At 47.5% G+C, this 23,525-nt stretch overlaps 1 protein-coding gene across 1 annotated transcript in view; it reads left to right on the top strand.

Moving 5' to 3' along the window:
* The window catches only part of dnm1b (dynamin 1b), a 52,745-nt gene that overhangs the window by 28,815 nt on the left and 405 nt on the right, over positions 1-23,525 (top strand). Inside the window, exons 12-20 of the mRNA XM_061259916.1 lie at positions 1,406-1,476; positions 1,786-1,837; positions 4,016-4,027; positions 5,053-5,166; positions 19,409-19,518; positions 20,245-20,356; positions 20,804-20,815; positions 21,124-21,297; positions 22,648-22,889. Coding sequence (XP_061115900.1) covers positions 1,406-1,476; positions 1,786-1,837; positions 4,016-4,027; positions 5,053-5,166; positions 19,409-19,518; positions 20,245-20,356; positions 20,804-20,815; positions 21,124-21,297; positions 22,648-22,889 — 899 coding nt within the window. The remainder of the gene's footprint in view (positions 1-1,405; positions 1,477-1,785; positions 1,838-4,015; positions 4,028-5,052; positions 5,167-19,408; positions 19,519-20,244; positions 20,357-20,803; positions 20,816-21,123; positions 21,298-22,647; positions 22,890-23,525) is intronic.

Below are 23,525 nucleotides of genomic sequence, written 5' to 3'. Positions count from 1 at the left end.
AAAGAAATTGCTCTTTTTTTGTCTCCCTCCATCATTGCATTCAAAGAAAAGAGACTGCTGAAACACCACCCTACTTCATGAAATGGGAGCCATTTTGTATTTTCAATAATTGTGCCTGCTAGCAGAGCATGCGAGTGCATTTGAGCGCCATAAATGCTACACATCACTCACGCCCCTTTGGGAATCGCTACGTGGGTTTCCTTCTTATGTCTCAGACTCATTATGGCACCCTTGACTTTCATACTTGGCACAACTCTGGTCCTCATGTAGACAAATGCCAATAAAGGCAATAAAAAGCCTAGATTCAAGACAAGACTCAAAGCTCTCGTATACCTGCACGAAGGAAGCACCCTGACTAATCAGAAACATGTATGAAGTAATTTGTCCCAAATGTTATGCTGCCCTGAAATGGGGGGCTTATAGCTTTATAGTGCATTACGTATATGTGCATTATAATGCATTATAAATGTAGCTATAAGGCATGATATGTGCTTGCGTTACGAAATTCAGTGTAAAGTGAGTTAAGTCTGGTTGGGGCGGCCCACACAGCTGCTTCCTGGCTGAGCGAGTGTGGAGTCCTGGGCTTTGAGTGTGGGCGTGCTGTTAGAGTGGGAAAATAGACTGCCGCTTCTACCATGTAACTCTGGCTGTCTGTGCGGCCTGAAAAACATGCCTACTCAGCTTACGTGCCCTGCATGATAGTCTGGGTTGGGTGGACTTTCATTAACTCTTTGCTATCTAGCTGCATATCCTATCAGCACTTCCATTAAATAGATACTGTATCATTGATATTAAGATGAAATCTCGCCACCTTTCAATGACGATCAATTCCAATGGTGTGCGTTAAGTTGTGTTCTTTATCGTGTATGCCAAAAAGCGTTTCCATCTACAACCAATTTCAGCCGGAAAAACTGAAACTCTAGACTGTATATAAGAACCACAAATTGACATTTGAATTAAAGGAAGTGAAGTAGACTACATTTTGTTCCTCATATCTGTAATGATATTTCAGAAAGCTGGGCTGTGGTTTGACAAAAAAGAGTCTTGAGGGCCTAACATCTCAATCTAGTTCACTTTTGTGCCGATCATTAAGGCTCTTCGCCAAATTATCTTATACAAAACTACATTAAAAGCTCTAGGTCACAGGTGTCAAACTCCAGTCCTGGAGGGCTGCAGTGTCTGCTGGTTTTTGGGGTGTTCTGGGCACCCGTGGTTCATTAAAGTCATTGATTGGTTTAAGTATCCACAGGCCTTGTTCTCAATTCCTTCATTGGGAGCTGACTGAAAGGAAACCACAAAAACCTGCAGACACTGCGGCCCCCTGGGAATTCAGCTTGACACCCCTGCTCTTGGTTATTTGTCAGATATGGGAAATTTGCTGACCTCTTTGGTGTGTTGTTGCTAGGTGATGCTGCTGATTGACATTGAGCTGGCCTACATGAACACCAATCATGAGGACTTCATCGGCTTCGCCAAGTACGTGTGCCAGTCCCTTTACACCAGCGCTACTCAACTCCCAAGTCCTGTGGGCCGCAGTGTCTGCAGGCATTTGCTTCAACTGCGAGCTACACCACCTGATTCCACCAATTAGCTTATTATCTGAAACAAGCAGGTAGAATAATTAGTGGAATTAAGTGGTGTAGCGCACGGTAGAAGCAAATGCCTGCAGATTTGGAGTTTGACTAGCGCTACTTTACAAGTAGAACCTATCGTACCCTACACAGAAACATGGATGAAAGCTGTACTAAACCAACCAACCTGCCTATCGCTGTTCTTTGTCCACAGTGCCCAGCAGAGGAGCAGCCAGATGAGCAAGAAGAAGGCTTCTGGGAATCAGGTATGCCAAAGCAACCGTGTCGCCATCTACTGGTCTGGAGTGTCACTGCAACATTTGGATTCACCACTTCCCCCATCTTCATCCAGATTCCTGCCATGTTGAATTCAGGTCCTCCATGCCTTGTCTCAAGGTCTGACGTGTTGTGTTCAGAGATGCTCTTCTGCAGACCACCAATTGATATGAAGTCACCCCCTTGTGATACATTGCTCTATTCATGTTTGACAGCCAATGAAAAATATTTCCGCTCATATGCTCATTGGTTCATCCTCTGTAATCGATTCTGCGTCTTTTTCGTTGTGCATAGGACTAGGCATGTGACCAAGGACACATCTGAGCATGAGCAGGGAGTTGAGCGTGCTGCCCTGTGTGGTGGTTTTTTTTCCCCATTGGTTTCTCTGGCGTTGCTGTCTCTATGCATTATATGCTCTACGGTTTCCCCCGCAGAACTGCCGCTCACTGCCAATGAATGCATATAAATGAAAATGCGTTCGTACCAAGAGCTTTATGGACGACACAGTTCAGACACAATTACATTGCATTACATTGCATTACATTACATTACATTACATTACGTGGCATTTAGCAGACGCTCTTATCCAGAGCGACGTACAACAAAACAATTCAGTGAGTTCAGGCCACTTGGTCTGTCTAGTCTGGCCTCTTCCTCTCCGGTTCCTGTAGCCGTTTGGGGGGACCACTGTGGAATATTAGGCTACAGAGTAAACATTTCCTGGCTTGAAATCCTAAGACGTTCCTCCACATTAGCTTCACTATGTTTTTATTTCTTTCTTTATTCCATTTTTCGGGCAGTCGATTAGCTCTTCTCTTTCCTGTTTTGCTTTTTGTGGGCCTTTGGCCACCTGGCGCGCTACGCTAAGCTAACAGCCGTTAAACGGCGTGTAGGCATGGTCGCGGTCGCTCCGCTCCACACTCTCCCCGGCCTGAGGTCAGTTGGCACCGAGCGCCGGAGAGTGTGACACCCTCGTATGTCCCGCCGTGGGGCCGCATGCCGTCACTCCCTCACTCCGTCACCCCGTCACCCCGTCACCCCATTACACCGTCACACCGTCACCCCGTCACCCCATTACACCGTCACACCGTCACACCGTCACCCCATTACACCGTCACACCGTCACCCCGTCACACCGTCACACCGTCACACCGTCACCCCGTCACACTGTCACACCGTCACCCCGTCACACCGTCACCCCGTCACACCGTCACACCGTCACCCCGTCACCCCGTCACCCCATTACACCGTCACCCTGTTACACCGTCACACCGTCACCCCGTCACCCCGTTACACCGTCACACCGTCACCCCGTCACACCGTCACACCGTCACACCGTCACCCCGTCACACCGTCACACCGTCACCCCGTCACACCGTCACCCCGTCACACCGTCACCCCGTCACCCCGTCACCCTGTTACACCGTCACACCGTCACCCCGTCACCCCGTTACACCGTCACACCGTCACCCCGTCACACCGTCACACCGTCACACCGTCACCCCGTCACCCCGTCACACGTCACACCGTCACCCCGTCACACCGTCACCCCGTCACCCCGTCACACCATCAGCCCGTCACACCTTCACACCGTCACCCCGTCACACCGTCACCGATTGGTGTTTATCGGTGTGTGCGGTCACGGCACTTGCTGTTTCCCAGGTGCATGGCAAGGTGTGACATCAGACTGAGGTGGGAAGGAGCTGGTTCTCTTGTGAGACTAGGGCAGGCACAGTTCTCTGATTGGTGGAAGGGTAGGTGGGAGGGGAGGAGCAGACCCCTTCTGGCTTCTGGATGTCGTAGTGTCAATGGCATCATCGCCACTGAGAAATAGAACCCAACCATCAGCTCTGAATAGAAAATGGCAGCATTTCGCCCAGTCTTTTCTGAGTGATAGGTCTGCTGCTCTTGGGTTCTTGCCTTTCTAAATTGCTCTCTTTTCCCTTGGATTGATTTCTTTTTCAGTCTACAGTAATCCCCCACCTCACTTCCCCTGCCCTGTTCCATTCTTCTTTATATCTATTTGCCATTTCCATTCTGTTGGGCACCATTTTATTCTGTTCCATTGGGCTCGGCTCTGGTTTTGTTTCCGTTTCTCTAATGGATCTTTCTTACCCCTTCTCTTCTCCTTTGCTCTTCCTCTGTTGCTATGGCAACTCCTCTCTCAGGATGAGATAATGGTGAGTAGGCCAAGCCCTGGTGTAAGCGTGTGTGTGTGCGTGTGTGTGTGTGTACGTGTGTGTGTGTATATTTGATTGTGTGCGCGTGTGTGAAGAGAGCCATCTTGCTAATTCAGATGGATAGGTGGATTGGGGTTATTGCTGGTTTTGTCCTGACATAACCTATGTAACATCCTGTTTCAATTTTTCATTTAAATGTTGGGACAATAGTCAAATAGACTTCCCATTTGAACAGATAATCTGGACTGCTGCAGGCTTCTCCTGTGCACAAAGAAAAAACAGGAAGACACAAGGTTTTGTGTCTTGTTTTGTGTTTCTTCTCTCCCATAGGTAATTTAGCCAAATAGCGACCTGTATTGTGGTTTGTTATAATATGTACTTTCTAGCCTGGCTGTAGCTCTGTCACCCAAACTACTGCATTATATTTTTGTGATCAATTATTTTTATTAATTATTATTGAGAGAGGGATACAGGAGCATATACTAAATACAGAAACAATAGAAGACAGATACAACAATAATAATGATAATAATAAAAGTAATAACCTAATCCCGATCCCATAAACCAGGCTCTGCCCATCCATCCCTCCCCAGGGATCCAAACTACTGCATTCTAAGCATAAAGTACAAAACATTTTCTCATAGAGCTAGCACACTCCTATTGTACACAGATATACACACAGTCCAGATCAAAAACATAATTTCTTTGGATACCAATTCTTTTCTACGCTTTACGAAGCTTGTCTGGTGTATTGGAACCAATTAAATGCTCTCAAAAAGTGCAAAGACTGCCTTCTGGTCCTCTTGTTTGGCTCAATTGCACCAGGAAAGTTCAACTGAACACAGAAAAGTATTTGAATCCAATACAGTGACGTATTTGAGCTGGGTCTGTCTGACACAAACACGTGACCAAACACTGATGCACAAAGTAGGTCCAGTCCTGTTGAGGAGACATGAGAGAAATCTGGAGCTATGGGTGTGTCTCTGTCCGACCCCTACCTGACCCCCTCTCTCTGCCCCGACCAGGTGATCAGGAAGGGCTGGCTTACCATCAACAACATCGGCATCATGAAGGGCGGAGCCAAGGAGTACTGGTTTGTGCTGACTGCGGAGACCCTGTCCTGGTATAAGGATGATGAGGTGAGACTTCCTTTTGTGCAGGAGGGGCAGGGACCCTCACAAGTCATTTAATTATATCATTACATTACATTTTACTTCGCTGATGCTTTTATCCAAAGTGACGTGCAAAAGAAGTGCATATCAAGGTCATTACAAACAAACTACCGAACAGGTCAGGTGAGCTACAATTCACAAATAATTTCTACAGTCATGAACATTATGTCCTGTACACATGGCAAATAGGGCAAGTCAGGAAGGAATTAGGACAATAACTACCGTACCAAGATGGATACAAATGCAAATACAATATAAGTACTATGACTGCAATATAAGTGCAAAGTATTCTTTTGCAATACAAAGTACTGCAATAGTCCTAGATTAAAAAGTACAACAGGGGGCTAATGAACAATTCAGACAGGTGAAACAAGTGCTGATAGATGATATAATATTCCTGTAGTGCACCACTATTGTTGGAGTGAGAAAGAAATTGAATGATGCCATGTGCTTCTTCCACCCATCAACTCAACCAGCTGATTTCACTCATTAGTCCTGCCTCGTGGCTGAAGATTTGTGCAAATCCAGGTGACTGGCGAGGACTTTTACTTTCTGAATCTGTATTTTCCTCCGTGGGAAGGCTACATTCTGTCCTGGGCCTTGAGCGGGATGTGAGACCACACGTGCGTAAGGAGTTAAAGACGGCACAGATAGAACATAAGGAACAGATAAACATTCCAGAGTAACACTGAGAGGGTCTCACATGGCACAGATATGTGCTGGTGTGTGTGCGTGTGCGTGTGTGTGCTATGTGCGTGCCTGCAGGACTCGGTATGTGTGCCTTTGAGTGAATGTGCTCCTCTGTGAATGTATGTTTGCATGTGTGTGTGCATATGTATGTATGCTGTGGTCTGGCAGATGTACAGTGCTTCATCAGAGTTGTGTGCATTTTGTGTGTGGGGGAGGTGCCTAGTGTGTCTACTCTAAGTTTTGCTAACCAGCACAAAGAAACTCACTGACTCACGTCTCCTTTTATGTCAGACAGTAGAATTCGAAAAGTCGAAATTTAGGAATGATCCTCTCAAGCATTTCTTTCTGAAAAACAAAAGGAAGAGCAGTTAATATAGGAAAAGATGCAGGTTGAAGATATGATAAGAATAAATACAATATAGCAAAAATAACAAAACCAGAAATTAAATACATTTGAAAAAAGAAAAATATAGATTTCTTAATCTATAATCTTACCATAATATCTCCTTTTTATAATATCACACACACACAGACACACACACACACACACACACACACGCGCGCGCACGCGCGCCTTTTCATTGTTTAAATAAAACGCTGTTTCGATTCGTGAAGTTAAACTCGTGCGATTTCGCGGCCGCCTCAAAACGCCGTTTGGCGTAGCGTGCGGCGGTCGGGGCTCAGCCCGTCAGGCCCCCCGGTTGGCTCCGCTCCGCTCTGCGCCGCTCTGCGGAAATCGCACGAGCAGACTGCGCCGCTCTCCGTCTCGCTTCTCCAAACACCGGCCACACCGCAGGGCCTCGGGTTTATTTACTCAAGCGGACCTGGAGGGGAGGCCATTTTGAGGATACACATTTGAGGATCTCTTACTTGGGAAGTGAACGGAGAGCTGAAGGGGGCTTTGGGGGCTTTGGGGGCGGGGTGCCGCGGAACGACTCGAGACCTCATTGAGTTAACAACATGTGTAAACCAGATCTCCACCCCGCCAGTCCTGAACCCAGCCTCCTCCTTGTTCCATTGTAGACCAGGCCTGTTTCTCATAAACCCACTTGGTTTCAAAGGATGAGAAGGGGAGTTTGGGGTGCAGGGGGGTGGGCGCTGCGTGGAGTGAATGGGGGCAGCAGTGCACGGGGGGCGGGGGGCGGTGGGGCACATTGACAACAGGGTTGCCAGAGTGGCCGCTTGAACCAAAATTTACGGAATAAAACTGGATAAGTGCGAGAGAAAAAACAAAAACGTTTGTGGGGGTTTAAAAGAGAAAGAAACACCTTTGTGTTGTTTTTTTTTAAAGAGACTTGAGGGGGAAATCTAGAACTTCTATATCGTAGCCTCTTAAACATTGCAAGCATCTGGCAGCACCCATTTTAGGTGTCTCTTCTTGCTGTGCCATACTGACCATACAGTAGACCATGTGGGGGGTAATGCTGATGATGGCAACCCACAGGTGAAGTGACGTATTCCTCTTTACGCTGCTACGGTGTTTCTAATCACACAGGGTTTACCCCCCCTCGTCCAGTAAAGCGCTTTTAGTCTGAGAAAACTGCCAAATAAATGTAACTCTTTCTGTCTATAGATGTGCCCTTTCTTGCAGAGAAACCTGCGTGTGACCAGTCAAGGACTGAGTGTTTGTGTGTGTGTGTGTGTGTGTGTGCGTGTGTGTGTATGTGTGTGTGTATGAGAGAGAGAGAGACAGATAAAGAGAGGTTTACAAGGACAGTGGGGCTTTGTTAGCTCTCCTGCAAAGGGTTGGTCCTGTGCAATTCTGTACAGTACCTCAGGACATGGCTGTGCTGTGTGTGTGTTTTTACACACAGGGTGAGATCAGGACACTCGTCCCACTGACCCACTGAGAGCACACTGGGCCAAACCCTCTGAAGTCTAAATACACACACATACATTATGTACATGACCACACAGACACAGACACACATACACAGAAATACACAGACATACACCATGAATATGCAAGCACAGCTTTTTAAACAGGTCACTGAAGATTGTGCTGATTGCGCGTACTGTAGTTATAGTGAGTAATGTTTGCTTGCTCATTGGCTGCCTGTGTAGAGCGTGTTTTGTGATACAAAGCGCATCCTACAATAGACTGACAACACACGTGTTTAATCTTACAGCCTTTATATGATTTTGCAACGAAAACCACAACTTCACCGTTTTGATTGCACCTACACACACACAGTACACACACACACACACACATAGTACACACACACACATACACACACACAGTACACACACACACACACACACACACGCAGTACACACACACACACACACACATACACACACACAGTACACACACACACACACACACACACACACACACACACAGTACACACACACACACACACGCAGTACACACACACACACACACACACAGTACACACACACACACGTGCACACTCACTCTCACCTCTGCTCTAGCACAGTGCAGAGGGCCAGAGCTGCTGTTCAGACACACACGAGGCACATGCGTCGCCCTCATTCCTCACCCCTCCCTCCCCCTGCACCACAGCTCCAGACACTAATAATAACCTTGATTTAGCCAAGCTTTGGTGAAGGGGGGGGGGAGGGGGGCATATGGCTTCGATTACCAGACATACCAGGTCTTTGAATGCGTCGGCCAAGAGCTCCCCCAATTCTTACTGCGGAAAAGGAGAACAATAAACGGCCTCTGTCCCCCAACACGGAGCCACACACACCACACACGTGTGTACTCACACATGAACCCACATAGGAGCGTAGCATGCGTTTACGGATGCGTGCACGCGTGAACGCAGGCATACCCAAACACGCTTGCTCACACACGTACGCACAGACGCGAATGCGCACTAGCACATGCTCACAGGCTAAAAGTGCCTTCGTCCACCAGAGAGATGGAGAAAAACGTGTACTCAAAATCTCACATTTGCATGACGCACACACACATACACACACACAGGCGAGACGGAGAAATGCTTCTTTGTTCAGTGTTTGGATCAGCATTTACAGAATCTTTTCATCCAAAGTTGTGTTTCATTCATTTCATGAATTGGGTTTCATAATTTGGGCGAATGCAGAGTTCTGCCAGGGAGACATCAGCTGGTATTTCCAGCAAATTCACACAACCTAGTCTGTAGAACAGTGTTCTTTTATGAAGCGCCTGGGGCTATTCTCTGAACAATTATTAGAAACATACATTTTAAAATGATCATTTAATACATTTCTCTCACTGGAGCTTTCTGGAAAAAAAGATGAGTAATATTTGCAATTGGCTCCGTGGAAAAGGCTTCCATTGGTTCACCAAGAGGACTGCATCAGGCTGCATTTGCCAGGCTGATTCATTATGTAAACACTCAGACGGTCCAAAAGAAATGAAAGTTCCCCTGGGCACGGCCCTGTGTAGGTTTTTATACTGCCACAGAACCTGCGAAAGAGAAGTCAACTTCAGTCAGCGGTGGTTTTCTGTGAGCCGGTCTGCCAGACTCCAACTCCCTCTGCTCCCATACAGCAGGAAAGCCACTTATATCAGGACTGTAAATAATATGAGTGTGGTGTGTGTGTGTGTGTGTGTGTGCGTATGCGTGTGAGTGTGAGTGTGAGGGTGTGTGTGTGTGTGGATGTGCGCGTGCGCTTGTGAGTGTGAGGGTGTGTGTGTGTGTGTGTGTGTGCGTGTGCGTGTGTGTGTGTGTGCGTGTGCGCGTGCGCTTGTGAGTGTGAGGGTGTGTGTGTGTGTGTGCATGTGATCATGAGTGTGTGTGTGTGAGTGTGTGTGTCTGTGTGTATGTGCGTGTGAGTGTGTGTGTGTGTGTGTGTGTGTGGGGGGGTGATGTGTGTGTGTCCACAGTGTACATTGTGTGTCTGTGTGTTGTGTACCTTGTGTGTGCATGTATGTACTTATCAGCGGATGTGTGTGTCCCCACAGTGTACACAGTGTGCATGTGTGCTCGCAGTGTACCTTGGATATGTATGTGTGCCTTTATGCGTGTGCGTAAACGTTTCAGCATATGTGTGTGTGGTTTAAATGGTGGGTTCCATTTGTTTTCTGCGTATGAGACTGAAATATATCTCTTCTACATCCTCTTCATTCTGTTGTGCCTTTCTGAGAAGATTAATATGAATATAAATATATTTATATTTAATGCATGAGGCAGCTCATAGTCAGCATACCTTGACAGGCTGTCACTCCCCCTCTCATAAGTCATCTCTGCATCAGCATCCTGTTAAAATTCTAAATTAATATGCGCATTGAATACTTTGGGGAGTACTGCATTTACTAAGAAACGTAGGGCTTCTTAACTTAGAGAGCAAAGCCCAAGTTCCTGGTTTAAAAATAAATTAAAGCTATGCTGTATTTCACAGCAATATTCTCTCCCTCTGTTCAATTTGTGTATGACCTGATATGAAATGCTGAACACCGTGCACAGTGTCATAAATAAGTCACACTCAAGACTTTTTGTTGTGTTATTCATTTTATTTCATTTTAGTTCATAATATGAATCTGGCCGCATGCACACGCACACACATAAGCACAAACAGAAACACACACAGATATGAATGCACACACACACACATAAGGTAATTGATTCTGTTGAATGGTGAGCTGGCTGTTTGGCCGTTTTCTATGCGTCTTGCGCTCCCCCACACAGCCTAACCAATGTGCAGACTACTGTACAACCACTACGTCCTGAACAGGTAGTCTGAACACTGGGTAGGCGGGGCGGGCCAGGCTGCAGGTCCGGTCCGAAGGCCAAGGGTCAAGAGGTCAAACGATCCAGGGTCAAGGGGTCATATTGTCCAGAGAGCCGTTCACCTTAGGTTCCGTTTTGGACAAGTCGTCATATGCACACTCGTACACAAGCAAACGCACACACAGGGGTACACACGCAAACATTCCCAAATACACAGACGCACACGCGTAAACACAAGCTGCAGTAATGATTACAGGGTTCAGAAAGAGAAATGTTTGTTCTGATTGGCAGTCTTCATTCCTGAATGCACAGAAACCACAATCCTCACTATCGCACACACATGCACACACACACACACACACACACACAGGCACACCATAAGCATACACACACAATACCCTGGCCAAACATAGCAACATCCAGTTAAATCGTTCTCCAACTTAGACGGTCCCTCAAGACCAGTAGGTTGGACAGTAATCTCACCGCCAAAGCCCTGAAAATCAGGAAATAAGCCTGAAGAAGAGGAGAAATTCGCTGACAGTTCGTCTTCTTCTCATTTGGAAGCGCTCTGCAGCCCACGGCACGTCCAATCCGCCGTCCCACGACGGCTCAGCCAGAGCGGAGAGAGCGGAGAGGTCTCTGCGTTTTTAACTCATCTGCTCCTCAGCGAAGGCACTGCTTCTCTCTGCCCTGAAGACGGGCACTTTCCAACCCCCGGTCCGGTCGCCCCTGAAACCCCCGTCTTCAGGCGCCCCTCCACCCTGCCTCACGCGCTCTCACTCTCCTTCAATCCTTCCGTTTCAATCTTTTACAAAAGAAAAAAAGACAACCTTTTCCTTCTTAGTCGAATTTTCCACAAAATGACTGCCCCTCACCTCCACCACAATTTATCATAAATGTGAACATTTGTAGGCCTGGACAATTTAAATGTACAAAATGTCCGCATTTTGTTTTTTGTCCGTAACGACGGAAAATGGCAACGATCAACCAAATTTGAACTGAAATCGCCAACTGAAATAAGCAGTGATATTAAGCAATTTCAGTCACCCATCCACACCCTAAATCCTCAAACAGCATGAGCACCGACCTTTCCACCCCTGTAATTTCGAAGCAAAATCCCAAATCTTTCCCCCCCTGGGGAAACCCGGGTGAGTAGCGCTTCACCCCCGTCGTCCTGGGACTATCCCGCAGGGGAGACCGGGGGCACGAGCTGGCCGGAGGAACCAGAGGAGCCGGCTCACGAGACGGAGAAGTCCAGACTCACCTTGAGGAGGACTAAAAGAAGGGGACACCCCAACCAGTCACCTGCCACCCGTGGAACAGCTAGAACCACCACTCTTCCTGGAACAGAGGGAAGACTGCGAAAGCAAGAGAAAGAGACAGAGAGAAAGAGAGACAGACGGATACCTCCATGTTGGTCCAGTAGCCCCCGTAGTTTGGTCCTCCTGCTGGCTCCACCAGCACTCTCTTCCTCTCTCCCTCGTTCCTGGTCTCGCTTGCTCTCGTCTGGGGTCTAGCCCAGGGCCGGGAGGGAGAATGCAGGGGGATGGGGTGGGGGAGTGGGGGGGGAGTGCTGGGGGTGGGGGGTTGGGGAAGGAGGAGGAGAAGCAGGGGCGGGGCATGGTCTGATGGACAGAACGCAAAGATGATAGTAGTTTGGGGTGTTAGGAAGAAGGTGGGGGTCACTGCCTCGTCCTCCCCCCGACCCCACTGTGGACTCCAAACACCATTCTGTTGAAATTCCTTTTGAGCAATCCTTTGTAAACCTGAACAAATAGCTACATAAAATTATTTCATTCATTTTTTTCAAGTTTAATTTAGATTCTGTTCAGGCGCAGCCCAGAAATAAATAATTTTAAAAAATAAATTTTTTCTTTTTAAAAATGCACTGCAGACAAAGGACGCATGCATGGCTGTCGGTGTCCTAACCATGTGGCAAAGCACAAACCTGCAGGTTTGACGTGGCACAGAGACGACTGTTAACTAACTTTCCCCTATGAGAGGGAGGGAGGGAGGGAGGGAGAGACAGAGAGAGAGAGAAAGAGAGAGAGAGGTGGGGCTTTCTGCATTTTCGTCTGGGATTCCGTATGTTTTTTTCATCCCGGTTTTTGGGAGGCATCAGGAAGTTGAGGGTCAAAGGTTAACAGGAAGTTGGATGTATTAAGTTGCCTCTGGTGTATATGTATGCATGTGGAAATGTGTTTATATGTTTATTAGGTGTGTATGCGTGTCTGTACATGCTCGTGCATGTCTATGAATGTAATGTAAATGCATCCTTTTGTTTGTGTGTGTGTGTGTGTGTGCGTGGGGGAGACAGGGAGTGTGTGTGTGTGTGTGTGTGCGTAAGGGAGTGTGTTTGTGTGTGTGTGTGGGGGAGTGTATGCGTGAGGGAGTGTGTGTGTGTGTGTGTGTGTGTGTGAGGGAGTGTGTGAGTGTGTGTGTGTGCGTGAGGGAGTGTGCGTGTGTGTGTGTGTGAGGGAGTGTGTGTGTGTGTGTGTGAGGGAGTGTGTGTGTGTGTAAGTGAGGGAGTGTATGTGTGTGTGTGTGCATGTGTGTGAGGGAGTGTGTGTTTGTGTGTGTGTGTGTGAGGGAGTGTGTGTGTTCGTGTGAGTGAGGGAGTGTGTGTGTGTGAGTGTGTGTGTGAGTGGGGGAGTGTGTGTGTGTGTTTGTGTGTGTGTGTATGAGTGGGGGAGTGTTTGTGTGAGTGGGGGAGTGTGTGAGAGTGTGTGAGTGTGTGTGTGTGTGTGTGTGAGTGGGGAGGGTGACTTTAGGGGCTCCGTGTCTTTGTAGTGCGGAGAGGAATGTCGGCGTTTCTTGGCGAGGAGGCAGGCTTGTAATAACTCCAGATGTGGGGCCTGTGGTCTCCTGCCTCCCGCTTCTGTGTTTTTTCTCCTAAAGCTGATTTCCTCTCTCCGTCCGACAGCCTAGCGAATAAAGGGGTCTTTATACAGGCCTTGGAGAGCCCCCCCCCCCCCTATACAGACAAGGGCGGGTGGGGGTTCAGCTCCAAAAAATCAAGACCAAAGTTCACTTCCTCTCCAGATTTTTTGGGTTTTAAAATCAAGGTGGTGGCAGTGAGGCTGCACAGGAGGGTGATGCAGGTTGGCCAGTGGGGGTGGGGTGTGCTGGGGGTTTGCTGCAGGGCCAGGGGATGGGCAGCCCTAACGCTAAATTCAGCGATGCCAGTTTGGCCAGCTTGAAAATGTAGCTGGGTACGAGCTGGTCAACCAGCATGGCCAAACTGGTCATGAAGCTGGTCTATGGCGTTACCTTAATGCCAAAAGTCGAGCGTGCAAGGAATGAATTTGAGGGCAGAATTCCTCTTGCTCGTGCTCAGATGTACTGCGCTCGCACTCAAACCTCTGTGCGCACACTCAGATTTGGCCCGCACGCCCACAGATTTATTGTCGTAATCAAAACTCTCTCGTGCTCTTGATTTTTTCAGCTGCAACATTACTGCCAAAAGTCCAGCCAATAACAATTAGCTGGAAATCTAAAACTAAGTGCCTGTTTAACCAATCAAATCATTACTGACCTCAATGGCTGGGTAGGTAAGAGGCCTGGCATGATGGCCGTGTCTAGATCCCATTGTAGCATGCGCAACATTGGCGTGATAGTACATCTACCTCTCTTTCAGGTTCTCAGTTCCTGTAAAGCTGGCAACATACGTGAGCTAGCTACCTTATGTCATATTTCCATGTTTTGACAACATAACCAAGTTTGGCACTGGTATGGGCCAGTAAATACACCAAATCTATCTAGTCATCTTTACAGTGACAGTACCTAGCCAACGGGAGTAAGGGAGAGGAAATGTGAAGTCCTCTTGTGTGACATGTTCCATTTCTGAACGCGTTTTATGAAATGATGGGGATTTTGTTTGTGAATACTGTAATATTTGGGAGATGTGCAGAGGTGCAGTGTCCTCATTGGTCCTAGGACATACTGTCCCCCAATTCTGTTCCATGGACATTCAACACAAACCAGCATGAATTTAATTATAAAAACTCTTACTAAGGAAAACTGTAGCTCTTCACTGTCAGAGATTCAAACCAGACAGACCAAGATCTCATTAGAGCCTCACCATGTCACAGCCATTGAAGAAGGCCCAAATAAAATGGCTGCCAAAGTCGAAAAGACTATGTGGTGACTGAGAGGTAGTGAGGAACAGACAGAGGACTTGCCATTAGAAGGGGGGGGGGGGTGCTGGTAATGCTTGAGTGTGTATGTGTGTGTGTGAGACAGAGTACAGTGCAGAAACATGTCACACAGCTGAAAGAGTACGTCAAATCTCACAGAGACATAACCCAGCAAACAAAATGTACTCGCAATGTTACCGAAAATGCTTTGTCAATGAATATAACATTGGCACTGCATCGTAGCAACGTTGTGAGCACGTTTTGTGTATAGCAGAACGCAAGTGCACCCTCACACTGTTCGTCCCGCACAGAGTGTACGGTGACACACACTTACCGTGGACGGGTGCGCGTGGCTTCATGAATCATGGGAAATGGGTGGGGCGGTGACTCACTTATCCGAGCCAGTTCTGTACAGCTGTGAACCGCGGCGTCGATTGGCCGAACGTGTCGTTCCCCTCCCATTGGCCGAACGTGTCGTTCCCCTCCCATTGGCCGAACGTGTCGTTCCCCTCCATCGTGGGTTTTGTGAAGTCCCAACTCTCGTGTCGCCTTGGTTCTTTGTGAATTCCTCCCGTATACAGTCGAGTCCGAATGATTGGCACCCTTGATAGATGCACGTTGATGTAATTGACGTAAACGTGTGTAGAGTAATGTGCTTTATTAAAGGAATCAACCAACCAGTGTTTTTCAAATAAAAGATGTATTTCCCCAAGAAACAGGCTTCAATTTTGGCAACCCTGGTTAAATACTTTGTGCAACCACTCTGGCAAAGATGACTGATGTGAATCTTTTCCAATAATTTGTGATACGGTTGGGGAATACACAGAGAATGGATTTTTCCTCATGCAGAACCTTTCAAGGTCATTGATATCCTTGGGTTTGCCCTTATGGACTTCCCTCTTCAGTTCAGACCACAGGTTTTTTCTGGAATTTAAGTCTTGAGGGAGACTGAGATGGCCATTGCAGAACATGGATGTTGTTTTCATGTAACCATTCCTGTGTGTATTTTGATGTATGTTTGGAGTCATATGACCAAGTCTCTGCTTCCTAGCAGAGACAACCAGATGTTCTGCCAAAATCTTCTTGAATTCATTATGCCATTGATCTTAAATAGTGCCCCTCGACCACTGGCAGCAAAACAACCCCAAAACACCATTGACCCACCCCCATATTTGCCAGTAGGTATGAGGTGCTTCTCCTTGTATGCATTCCTCTTTTACCGACAGACATTTTGATAGTGTGTCTGGCCAAATTTTCGATTCTGGTCTCATCTGACCATAGCATTCCCTTCCAGTCATAACTCCAGTGATGTTTGGCAAACTCCAGACGCTTTGTTTTGTTTATTTTGCACAGTAAGAGCTGTCTTTGTGCCACCCTTCCAAATAATTTGTTGGTATGGTTCATTTTGAGACTCGGTGACCCCAAAATTCAACAAGGGGTACGCCACTATGGGGTAGGCCTCCCGTGCTCTGTTAATAAGACATATGCTTTCCCTCACAGCCTCTAGAAGACAAATTCTGGACTTTTCTCTATGTTTTGTTAGTCTACAAGTAATCAGTAATCTAATCTATTTATCTCATGGTCAAAGTTTCAAATAGTGGAATTTTCAGTCTCCCTGCCAGCTTATGCAATCTTTTGACGGAGCTAATCTAAGCACTTGCCCGATCTCTCCAGGAAACTGAAGAAGTAGCATGAGTTCTTGGTCATAAAACCATGAAGGCCACATGACTTTAGCATTATCAAAGGTGTCTAGGTCCTATTTGAACTGTGGATCGTCACTTGCTACAATATTCACGTCAAAGACGGTGAGTCACAGCACTACGCCCGAGGACTGTGTGAAATAGAGGCTGACTAAGACACGGTCATGGTCTTTCTGCCTCCTCACACAACCCTTTTACCAGAGATGGGTGACCCTGAGGGGCCGCAGGTATGTGGATACTTCTCATCGATCTTACTGGAGCCATACAGTCATAGTGATAGTGTGGGGACTCTGTCACGCTGTAAGGTGTAATCACAGGAGAAATTGTCTTTTTCCTGTTGGGCCTTTTCCGCCTGCATATATGGCAGATTCCCCTGGGACGGAGAGTCTCCTCGCTGTGCGTCAGGCAGAACAGAAGCAGACAGAGGGGATGCTAATGTCCGTAGCCTTTCACTGACATTTTAGTCGCCGCCGCTGCGAGCAGAGCGTGGCCATGAGCCCCATGAACCCCCAGCTGGGCGTGTGACCAGCGCGTGATGACTGAAGTATAGGTGCTCTTTCACTCTTGAGTGACACTGTAATACAAGTCGAGATTAAATATTGAAAATTGTCCTGTGCTGCAGTTTGGATTTTGAGCCATCCCCCCCCTCCCCCTCCCCCTATCGCTGCCAAATGTAAAAGGCACGGACGCGCGGAATCGGGTTTCTGGGCAGCGCGCCGTAGCGCCGGGCGTGAGTCACCGGGCCGGCTCGGAGCGTGCCAGCCGCTCCCGGCGGTCCCGGGCGAGGTCGCTGCCTTCCCGCGCGCGCCCCCCGAAAACGCGCCACGTTAACGCGTGCGGAGGAAGGCGCCGCGGCCCCGCTCTGCGCAGTCTCTCGCAGAACGTTCCGGAGGGAGGGAGAGAAGGAGGAAACCCTACGGAGCCGGAGGTTGTTTTAAGGAGGAAAAAAGAGACGGGACAGAAAAAGTAGACCGAAAAAAGCATTTCTGAAATGCGCGCTTGGTCTTCACCCAGGGTAGAGGCTGGTAATGAGAGGTTGGGTACGGTGTTATTTCGGCATTGCCTTATTGCTCCCAGATGCCCGGAGAAGCCTTTGATTCCGGCTTCAATCTGCACAGTCACCCAGGCCGCCGGACCTCACCCTGTGTACCCCCGACCCAAACAAAAAAAGGAACACACATCAAAGCACAGCTAAGGGTGGCACTGTCTAGGTGAATGGAATAACTTTTTTATTTTTTTAGGTGTTCGTGTGTATGTGTGCATGTGTGTATTCTTGAAATGACTGGCTTGTACGTGCACATGTATGAGTGTGTGAATGTATTAGGTGGTGACATCAATCTTTGTGTGTTTTAAATTACGACTGGCTGTGTGTATTCGTGCGCCTGCTTAGCAGGTTTCCGGTCAGACACAGTCCGCAGTGAAACTGCTTCATATTTTTTGTTGAGAAGTGCTGGCGTCCTCTAGCCTCACTGTGAAGGAACACCTGCACAATCATTCAGTCCCCTCCCTCCCCCATAGCCCCTCTCCCAGACACGTCACCTTGCAATGACTGCAAATAAACTATTCAGCATGTGCAAGTCTGCGTGCATGTGTGTGTATGTAAGAATGTGTGTGTATGTGTGAGCGTGGTGCACGTGTGTGGATGAGTGTGTGTGTGTGTGAGTGTGAGTGTGGTGTACGTGTGTGGATGAGCATGAGTACGTTTGTGTGCCTGTATGTGTGTGCGCGCGTGTGTGCGTGTGTGTGTCTGCTTCTGGGCTGTCAGTATGTTCTGTTTCAGTGCCTCCTGAAGTCTGTGTGTCAGGGGAACATCAGATTGGTGGTTTTGGAAGGCTTCCCATTGTCAGTGCCTCCCTCTGTCTCTCCTACCTCTCCCTCCTGACTCCTCCCTCCATCCCCACCATTCTCCCTTTCCAACGCTCTCTCTCCCCCTCTCTATCGCTCCCCCCCCCTCTCTCTCTCTCTCTCTCTCTCTCTCTCTCCATCACTCTCTGGCTGGGGCAGAGGAAAATCTCAGCCCTCTGAGTCACCGGTTTTTGTGGGTTTGCTGGGGAGAGGAATCTGCCCCCTCTCGGGCCTGTAGGCAGCTCTCTGGGTCTTCAGACACCTCTAATGTAAAGGAATGGGATCACAGTGAGCCACCCGCCCAGGAAAATAGCCTGTCCTCTGTTTGTCCTAACCATTCAGGCCCGCTGCTTTCTGTGAGTCACAGCACGCTTTCCAAAACAAAAGATTGTCTCTGTACCTCTCCTGAGGGTGTATGTGTATGTGTGTGTGTGTGAGTGTATGTGTGTGCGCTTGCGTGTGTGTCTGTGTGTGTATGCGTCTGTGTGTGTGCGTGTGTATGTGTGTGGGTGTGTGTGCGCGTGTGCGTGTGCGTGTGTGTGTCTGTGTGTGTCTGTGTGTGTGTGTATGCGTCTGTGTGCGTATATGTGTGCGTGTGTGTGTGTGTTTGCGTGCACATGCGTGTGTGTCTGTGTGTGTATGCGTCTGTGTGTGTGTGTGTGTATGTGTGTGCGTGTGTGTGTGCGCGTGTGTGTGTCTGTGTGTGTGTATGCGTCTGTGTGCGTATGTGTATGTGTGTGTCTGTGTGTGTGTGTGTGCATGTGTGTCTGTGTGTGTGTGAGTGTATGTGTGCGCGTGTGCGTGTGTGTGTCTGTGTGTGTGTATGCGTCTGTGTGCGTATGTGTGTGTGTGTGTGTTTGCGTGCGCATGCGTGTGCGCGCGTGTGTGTGTATGCGTCTGTGTGTGTATGTGTGCGTCTGTGTGTGTGTGCGCACTCTGTGGAATGCTGCTGTTCATCTGGGGACATCTGAGCGCTGTGCTGGCTCTGCTGTCATCTTCCTCATCAGATTCTCCTGGCTTTCATCTTTTATTTCAGTTATTCTGCTCTCGCCTGCTCTAGGCGCAGTCATGTACTGATGTAAATCAGTTATCCAGAAACTCCGGTTTCTCTCCCTCTGGCTCAGTCTCTGGCCTGTTTGTCTGCCCCCTGCAGGAGAAGGAGAAGAAGTACATGCTGCCTGTGGACAACCTGAAGCTGAGGGATGTGGAGAAGGGCTTTATGTCCAGCAAGCACATCTTTGCGCTGTTCAACACTGAGCAGAGGTACACACACACGCACATACACACACACCAACGTAAACACACATACTGTACACATACAAGCGCATCATTGCCCTGTTCAACACTGAGCAGAGGTACACACTCTTTCTCTCCCCTTCTCTCTCACACACTGGTCAGCCGTATGGAAAAAAACCTACAAAAATCTTCTAAGATTCTTGTGGTTCAAATATTAACATCTACATTTTTTATTGGATTATACGTAAAAGGCTTATGTTATTCATGTGGCCACTTTCATAAGAGAAAGCATACATGAAATCCATGTGGGAAAATCTTGCATATAAGCTACAACCTATGAATCATATAGGAGACTTGTAGCTTTCTGTTTTGTTTGATATGCAACTGTGGACATTGTAATGCTAAAACAACTATTTGGGTAAAGACTTCCACATGCTGAATTTTATATGACCACATGCGTATACAATGAACTTGGTCTCACACATTCCTCACCACATATATGTTGCCCTTTATATCTCTATCATTTACATTTACACTACATTTGCCATCCCATATTTGTCAGACCTTCCTACAGTCTGACATACATTGTGTATGTGTCTTTGCTGCCGTGTGTTAATTATATGATTGGTATTGAACACATGAGAATCTTGGTAGACCATTCCATGCGGGTTGCTGTGAGTACGCATGTCACTGTAAAGAGGTTGCGGCGGCCGGGTGGTGTGGCGTACTGCATGGCTGGTCTCTGGTCTGCAGGAACGTGTATAAGGACTACCGTCAGCTGGAGCTGGCCTGTGAGACCCAGGAGGAGGTGGACAGCTGGAAGGCTTCCTTCATGCGTGCCGGAGTCTACCCAGAACGCATCACGGTGTGGCTACATCAGAGCAGACTCTCTAACACGCACGCATGCACGGACACGCACGCACACTCATACGTACACGCCCACACACACACACACCACACATACACACACATGTACACGCAGACACACACGCACACACCACACAGACACACACACAAGCACATAGTGCTTCACCTACTGCAACCCCATCATAGTACAGTTACATTGGAGCACTCCCATGAACACACACACACACACACACACACCATTTTAGCTAGACTGACTGACGGATGGATGGACGGATAGACAGACAGACAGGTAGTCAGACAGATATATAGATAGAACAAATTAGACTAAATGAGTAGGAAGTGTTCTCAAGCACCACAATGTGATGGCCTGGCCTTGCGTACTGCTCTAATTTGTCTGTTCCCCCTCTCTCTCCCCATCCTCCTGTGGTTCCGTGCGTGCTCACAGGATAAGGAGAAAGTAAGTGACCTGACTCTCTCTTACTCTTGAACTCTAATATTAACTGCTCATTTGTACAGAAAAAAAGTGAATTCATACATGATTACACCATTCTGAAAATCTTGCTATGAAAGTTGGTTTCAGAGGTTAAAAACACACTGTAAAAAATGATTTAAGCAATTGCTTTTCATTGCTTTTGTTATTCACCACAACACTACACAGTGTTGAACTTAGTTTGTGCACTAGCTGGAGTATTGCAAATGTGAAATGTAATATATAAAAATGGATAAGTAAATTAATAAATACGTGTCTTGTCTTTTGTCCTACAGCAGAGTGACACTGGAGAGGAGAATGGGTCTGACGGCTTCATGCACTCCATGGACCCTCAGCTGGAGAGGCAGGTGGAGACCATCCGCAACCTGGTCGACTCCTACATGGCCATCGTCAACAAGACTGTGCGCGACCTCATGCCCAAGACCATCATGCACCTGATGATCAACAACGTGAGCTACGTTTCATACCCGCCCCTACGTGGCAGCCTTGCCCATACCTTTTCACATCTTTATTCTCTGATACAATTTATCACAACTCAAAGCTTTCCAGTGTTGTTAGGACATTTCATAAAGTTGAAATCTCAGGACTTCCTAAAATCCTATCTGGGGCGGCCTGTAGTGTAGTGGTTAAGCTAAATGACTGGGACACACTGGGACTGGGACACACAAGGTCGGTGGTTATAATCCCGGTGTAGCCACAATAAGATCCGCACAGCCGTTGGGCCCTTGAGCAAGGCCCTTAACCCTGCATTGTCTCCTACTTAGTCTAATCAACTGTACATTGCTCTGGATAAGAGCATCTGCTAAATGCCTGTACTGTGATGTAATATCTTCATTTGGAGTTAAGAATCTCTTTTGAAAGTTGACACAGCATAACTTTAGCCAGCAAACTTATCTGGTAACATTTTCTGTTGTTTTCACTCTGTACTACAGCACACAACCAGTTGGAATAAAACAATCACTATGTAGTTAAAGTGCAGACTTTCAGCTTTAATCTGAGGGTTTACATACATATTGGGTGAACCATGTAGGAATTACAACCCTTTTTATACAAAGTACCTATTTTATGGGACCAAAAGTAATTGGACAAATGAACACAAACTGAAATAAAGTTATCATTAGATCATTTGCAATCAATGACTGCCTGAAGTCTATGACCCATAGACATCACCAGACGCTGGGTATCTGTGAGTCAGTTCCAGTGGCAGTCATACATGCCCAAGCCATAACACTACCACCACCATGTTTGGCAGATGAGCTGTTCCTTTTCTCCACACTTTCCCCTTTCCATCAATGGTACCGGTTGATCTTCCTCTCTCTCACTCTCTCTCTCAAATTTTCAAATTCATACTTTATTGGCACAACATATTACAAAATATATGTTGCCAAAGCATAGTGATGACAACACAACAATAAATCATAGTAACACACAAAAAAGCAGTGTCAAAAACAATGACATAAATTACACTAATATAACATTAACTATGAACTAAGATGAAATGTATCGTTGTGTCTATGCTTGTTAAATATTTACTCACTCTCCATCAGGTTGTGACAGGCCAAAACATGTTGTGCTGCAAGTGGGGCTGTTGGTCCTTCCCCTAAAAGGGACTCAAAGCTTTTGTTCATTAGTCGGGTTGGGGAATTTGTTTTGGAATTTAAATATTTTATTATTTCTTCATGTTTGGGTATTTTTCACAGCGCAGAAGGAAGTGACCTCTCCTGCCTTGCAGTGACCGCACATGCGTTCCTCTCTGGGTGACCGTGTCTCTCTCACCCCCCCCCCCCCCCCTCGTCCAGACTAAGGAGTTCATCCACGCGGAGCTGCTGGCGAACCTGTACTCGTGCGGGGACCAGAACTCCCTGATGGAGGAGTCGGCGGAGCAGGCCCAGCACCGCGACGAGATGCTGCGCATGTACCACGCCCTGCGCGAGGCTCTCAGCATCATCGGCGACATCAGCACCACCACCATCTCCACCTCCATGCCCCCGCCCGTCGACGACTCCTGGCTGCAGGTCCAGGGCGGGCCGTCCGGCCGCAGGTGACGCCGGTCGGGGGGCAGAATTGGGCTAATGAGCGAGGCGCCGTGTTACCGTCAGACCTGGGTCGAATACGTTTCGGATTCAGATACTTTTAAACGCTTTACTGAGCTTGTCTGGCATATTAAATGATCAATAATTGTTTGTTATTTAGCTGACCCTGATTCCCCCTGGAGCAATGGGAGGTTAAGGGCTTTATTCAAGGGCCCTGCAGCTGTGTGGATCTAATGGTGTCTATACCAGGGCTTAAGCCACCAATCTTACAGGTCCCAGTCATACACCTTAGCCAGCCTGTAATTTCAAATTTATGAAATACCTCAACCCCGCCTCTTGGTCCTCTTGGTTGGCTCAATTGCATCAGGCAAGGTTAAGTGCGCAGAGAAAAGTATTTGAATTCAAAACAAATATGTATTTGACCCAGGTCTAGTTAGTGTTGAGCAGTAGTCCCCAAACATTCTAAGCCCATGACCTACTCAATGTGTGAAGGTATGTCCTGTAGCCCCCTCATTATTAGATGTAGCCGCCATATTTTGAAATATGGAAATGAAATATGTTTTACATATCTTAGAACTGTGTGTGCAATGCAATAAGCACTGTGGATGCAACTAATGCAGTGTTTATCCATGAAAAGTGGAAAA

The sequence above is a fragment of the Conger conger genome, chromosome 11 (genome assembly GCF_963514075.1).
Source record: "Conger conger chromosome 11, fConCon1.1, whole genome shotgun sequence".
NCBI lineage: Eukaryota > Metazoa > Chordata > Actinopteri > Anguilliformes > Congridae > Conger > Conger conger.
The sequence above is the reverse complement of the archived record's forward strand: the minus strand, read 5'-3'. Positions and strand labels throughout refer to the sequence as shown.